Below are 6,020 nucleotides of genomic sequence, written 5' to 3' on the forward strand. Positions count from 1 at the left end.
AAAACCTAAATTAGTGCTGTATTAGATCCTGGAGTCAAACATTTGAGTCTAACATCTCTACTCCGTTCTTCGTCGTTATATTTCTCATTAATATGTTGGATGATATCAAGAAAGTCAATATCAAAATATATATATCCCTTACAGTATGTTTGAAACGACTGAAATTTGTTCTCCATTGTAATTACACTACCAAACATATCGGCATGGCACCAGACTAACAACAGAAAAATTAGGAAAACGTAACACACAAGAGATTCAGATTGATGTGCAAACGTCTTCGTCCTCAGTGTAACCCAAAAATCTTGGCAGAAACCTTTTTTTTATTCATTTTTTATTTTTTTTTGTGAAAACCTATGAGAGCCAGTTGTGGTTATTTGTCTTGTTGGTTGTTTATTTTGTCTGAGACGCTGCTCATGCTGCTTTCTGTCACGGGTAATATTCATCGATGTTTACGTCTCGAGTATGTTTACGTCTCGGCCTTATCAAAACGAGGTCGAAGAGCTTGAGCAGAACATGTATTTATAAGTAATATGATTTGAAAGACGGTTGCTTATCCACTTACAGTATATGTGATGTATATTCAATACCAAATTCTCAGTAGCTCCTTCAGCCTATAAGCTCAAACTAAAAGTGTGCTGTTTGAAGCTAAATTATTCCACAGACTCATGTTGTGAGGAATGAGGTTTAGCTTTGGTGGTGTTTCATGTTTTTTCGCTGTTTTTTTCCCCTTCTGTTCTTTCAGGTTGAGCCTCAGTAGAACACGGCTCCTGACTAAAGCAGCCCGGGGCTTTATGTGCCGTGCACAAAGCAAAGCTGATTCAGTGGGAGAGAGTGATAATGACAACAAGGACTACATTCCTCTGGTTTGTAGTGTTTCAGTCTGTACATCTGTAGTGTAGATGTGTAGCTTGTATGTAAAAAAAAAAAAAGTCAGTGTCTAAAATGGAATTAAATCCCACAAAGCAAAGCATAGATAAAAGCTGAATAGAGCTACAAAAATACATGAAATTACAAAAATGCACTTTTTTTTTCCATCAGCACTTGCTTATATAATATTATGAGCAGAATATATATATATATATATATATATATATATATATATATATATATATATATATATATATATATATATATATATATATTCATAATCAGGATGTAACTGGAACGGGGGATGTGGTAGCTTAGTGGTTAAGGTGCTGGACTACCAATCGGCTGGTTGTGAGTTCAATTCCCATGTCCACCAGGCATATAAATATAAATAATAATGTATATATAAAAATATATACATTGTTTTAGTGACCAAACTACTACTAATTTTAACTCCTTTTAACTTCTTTTTTTTTACCTTTTTATACATAAACATACTGGCATAATCAAATCATTTGTAAGCCCAGAGACACTACATACACATGATAGTTTCATGAATTCAGGCGTTTATCTAGTGTGGAAATGGTAAATAGTAAATCAAGAAAATCAGCTACATTTTATTCACATGAAAGTGGTAAAGATAAAAAAAAAATAGCAAACCTCTTCCCATTAGAAATAGGATGGTATTTCCTGATACAACATAGATTTTTTTAGAGTTCTAGGTAGGATGTGGGTAACCATGACAAAAAAAAAAGATTCTGCACCACAGTGATCATATTATTATATTTATATATTTAATAATTGCAATATGTTCAGTGTTTTCTATTATATAAAGGTTTTCAAATGTTTATTTGTAACTACATGTAAAAAAACTATTTACCTATTTAGCTATTTAGGCCTATTTAGCTCAGACTCAACCTCCAGTTCTGACATTCGCCATGTTCCTCAGGTTATAAATCAAATGTATTTTTCTAGTCGATGTTGTAGACTGATTGATTTCAGGATGAACTTAATGCACATCGTCCCATGTAATTGTTACTGAAGCCTAACAAATCGTATAGTGCTGATCTGAGTAAAAAGGCCTCAGAAATCTATTTGCAAGCCTATTTACAGATCCGCCATGTTCAGCTTTCACTACAGATTAGTTGATACTATCGGAGCATGAAAACTCTGTAATCGGATCAATCATTTTTCTGTATAGACTCCAAAGTCCCCAACAGTTAAGCAATTACTGAAAGTTTTTCATTTCGGCCTCTTGGACTTTATTGTACAAAAACAAGATTTTCTTTCAAAAACCGGCAAAAAGAATAAGCAATATTACAAAAATTGTAATAACTCAAAACAAATTTGTCACAGTTTCTCTTTGTGTTGTTCAGCAGCTCAGTACTTCAGTATAGTGTGTAAATGAAATCAGGTAGGCTTTCTTTCATTATTACTCTGAGACTCCTCCCCTTTTTACTTGACCACGCCCACTGTGCCTCATACAATAGAGTCTAATGTAACAAAGTAAAGCCTGCTTCCAAGGCGAATCTTGCTATCCCAACAAATTTCTTCTAATAGATGTTTTAAGAAGGTTTTAGAAGGTTAAAACCTAGAAGAAGGTTTTCCTAAAATAATGAGATTTTTTGCATAATAACGAGAGGTTTTTGCATAATAACGAGATGTTTTTGCATAATAATGAGATGCTTTTGCATAACAATGATATGCTGTTTTTGGCAGAATGAGATGTTTCTCATATGATGATTTTCTGTATCAACATGATGCTTTTCCGGTAATAATGAGAAACTTTTCTCGTAAGAATGAGATTCTTTTTTTGTGTAATTTTATGAATTTCTGAAACAACGAGATGATTTCTGAATAATAAGCTATTTTCCCGTACTTTGAGATACCTTTGTCGTAATAGCGAGATGCTGTTACACTAAAGTGATGATATTTCTTGTATAAACAATTTTTTCTCGTAATAACAAGATGTTTTTCTAATGTGTTTTTTAATGTTTTCTTAAAAATATGTAATGTCAATATGTCAATAAGATTAATAAGACTATGTTCTTATTATTTTCACTATAATAACAGTGATCTTCTCTTAATCCATTCTCATAACAGTGAAATACTTTTAATAATACTTTAAGTAATTTTTTTTAATTAAAAAAAGCTAAATGCAAAAGTTAGCACACCTTTAGGATAAAATGGAGATAAATTACAGAAGGACATATACTGTCCGGCTTCAGTGATGTTCTTTCATTGTTATGAAAAATTATGACATATCGTATGATAAAATATTAACCCTGGAAAAAAAAAATCAGGTAGTATTTGTTATGCTTCTTAAAATTACAGTTTTTTTTTCATGTAAAAGTCAGAGAAATTAATGGAATACTATGGCTGAAATTGGTCAGTCAGCTTCACTATGTAGCTGCTCCTAAAATGTGTGCGACTGTTGCATCTGAAGTTAAATGTCACTTGGTCTCTAGTCCTCTCAGGCTAAAATAATGTTGACAACCAGGCAGCAATTAGCTCTAATGATTTATAGAAAAAGAACAGACAAAGAAGAAAAAATAAGAAAAAATATAGGCATAAAAGTGATTTGGGAAACGTAGTTACTACAATTTTATCTTCTCCCCCCTGTTAAGCTGGACTATAAGAATATATAAAACCCAAAGCAGAAGAAACACATCAAAAATATAAAACATCAAAAAATATTGTGGTAATCACGTGATGATCACACTGGACGCTGATCCTGCTCCTCCATCAACCTTCCTTATGTTACTCTTGACTTTTGCAGGTGTCTCTGCAGCTCTCCTGTGGTGCGTTTGTCCTGGATGCTGTATTTTGTGAGGCCATCAACGTCCCCATGGACAAGTTGAAATGGACATCACCGTTCACCAGCCACAGACTCAGCCTCCCGCACCTTTCGCACTCCCACAGCAGCAGGAGAACCGACAGCCTGGAGGTCCATTATGGCTGTTCACCTCCACCTAAAGAGTCTGATCTCTCTGAATCTGAGGACATTGCACCTCGCAGCCCTCAAACCGAAAGCAGCTCATCTGGTTTTGGCGAGGCATCGTTCTCTCCGAGCTATTCACAATCTGACAGCGGACGAGGGTCCGATTTTGGGAGCTTGGAGACACCGGTTTCACCTGGAGGCACACTGAGGGTGGCGCAAGAGCCAGAGGGCATGGTGTGGGCTACAGCCGTGGCCTTGGCATGGCTGGAGAACAACTCTGCGAGCTACTTCATTGAATGGGAGCTGATTGCAGCCAAAGCCAGCTTGTGGCTGGATGCACAGGTTGTACCTGAGGGACGAGAACTGGCGTCGGTCAAGGCTGCGGCCAATCAGCTCTTCATCATCCTCAGACACTGGGACGAGAACCTGCAGCTCAACATGTTGTGCTACAACCCCAACAGCATGTAGATCTCTAAAGCACGCTTCTGATTGGCTGGAGATTTGATGAATTTGGGATTTTATCCTGTACAGCACCATGTGTCTGGTTATACTGTACGTGATCCAAACTCCATGCAAGTGATAAAATGACTTGTGATGTAATAATTATACAGTATACTCTGAGCTCTTGCGCCTTTGCATTCTTTCCTTTACGGAAATGAAAACATCACGTTTTAATTTGTTCGTCATATTATCAAAATGCTGCAGTGACCCAATAAGCTTCTATGAACACCAACAAAATAACATCTATCATTAAAGGCTCTGGGCGGGCACATTAAACTTTGGTGCACCGGAAGAGCGATAATTTGATGGTAAATTATTTATAACAGACGGTTGTGACAGCTGATGTGGATTCTGTTTGCACATCCACTCAGGGATGTCGGATGGACGTTGAGGATGAAGGAAGCGATCGTTTGTCAAAAATTCTTTCGAGGAAAAAAAAAAACTAATCAAGATGTAACTGGAATGGGGGATGTGGCAGCCTAGTGATTAAGGCGCTGGACTACCAATCGGATGGTTGTGAGTTCAATTCCCATGTCCACCAGGCTGCTACTGCTGGGCCCCTGAGCAAGGCCCTTAACCCTCAGTGTCTCAAGTTGTATAAAATAAGATAAAAATGTAATTCGCTTTGGAGAAGGGCATCTGTTAAAATGCTGTAAATGTTTGTGTTTTGTCTCGGAGCAGTTTTGTAAATGTATTTCGATTTCGTGAACTGCTTCGTTCTTGTAATGAGTAAAGCACATCTTGTGTGCCGGTTAAAAAAAAAAAAACAACAACAAAAAACAAGGCTGTTTCATCGATGGTTATCCACTCAACGTTCTTACAACATTCTGTGGATATTCTTGTAATCGAGGCACCGAAGGATCGACAAACGTTTCAATAAATGCCTGCTTCTGCTGTAAAAGCTAGCAGTAATACAGTATAATATTAACCATGCAGTGTTATTTGATTTCACCTGGAGACTTAACAAGATGTCAAATCATTGCTGAAACAGCACTTCCTGTCGAGTGCTCTCCAATCTTAAGTGCCTGACCCAGTCGAACCATGATGCGTTATTTTTATTTAGTTATTCTGTTATGCCACGTGAAGGTTTTCTCTTATGTGCTGGTTACTAGTGTAATGAAATGTAAATCTGTTGTTGCTGATTTTGGCCATTATTTGATTACCAAGAAATATTCTGCGATGCGTTATAGACATAAATGGTGGTTGTTGTTTTTTTTAAATTGAATTTATTATTTATAAATAAATATTTTCCATGCAAGATTGTAACTATCGCTCAGGTATCCCTGCTGTGTAGGTTGAGTCCCTGTGGCGAGCATGAGTCCGTTGATGCATGAGTTCGTCCGAGAGTCACTGCCGATGTGTAACGTTTTGCTCGTGAACGTGATCGCTGAAAAAACGTGAACTCTATGTTTGAGGTCAGTCGTGTTTATCATGCGCTTTGCCGGCTCGCTGTTGTGCCTCTCGTGCAATGACGGAGTGTGTAACTGCATGTATTAAAGTCTTGCTGCTGAGTAAAATGGTGACAAAGTGTGTCTGGTTATTAATATAAATAAATAATCAACAACCGGTGATTGAAATGATAAGAAGTTATTTTCCTTATAGCAACATGTCTTGATGTTTTTATTCATTTACCACATCAATTTGCCAAGACGAACAATTGAAAAAAAATACACGTTGCACTGTTTATCCAGATATATTTTTAATTTAATGG

The 6,020-nt window shown here is 36.6% G+C and overlaps 1 protein-coding gene across 1 annotated transcript in view; it reads left to right on the plus strand.

Annotated features, from left to right (window-relative positions):
* The window catches only part of vwa5b1 (von Willebrand factor A domain containing 5B1), a 31,823-nt gene extending 26,047 nt beyond the window's left edge, over positions 1-5,776 (plus strand). The window contains exons 21-22 of the mRNA XM_060894024.1: positions 743-863; positions 3,647-5,776. Of these exons, the coding sequence (XP_060750007.1) occupies positions 743-863; positions 3,647-4,276 (751 nt within the window). The 3' untranslated portion in view covers positions 4,277-5,776. The remainder of the gene's footprint in view (positions 1-742; positions 864-3,646) is intronic.
* Positions 5,777-6,020: the final 244 nt, after the last annotated feature.

This window comes from Tachysurus vachellii, chromosome 19 (assembly GCF_030014155.1).
Source record: "Tachysurus vachellii isolate PV-2020 chromosome 19, HZAU_Pvac_v1, whole genome shotgun sequence".
Lineage (NCBI taxonomy): Eukaryota > Metazoa > Chordata > Actinopteri > Siluriformes > Bagridae > Tachysurus > Tachysurus vachellii.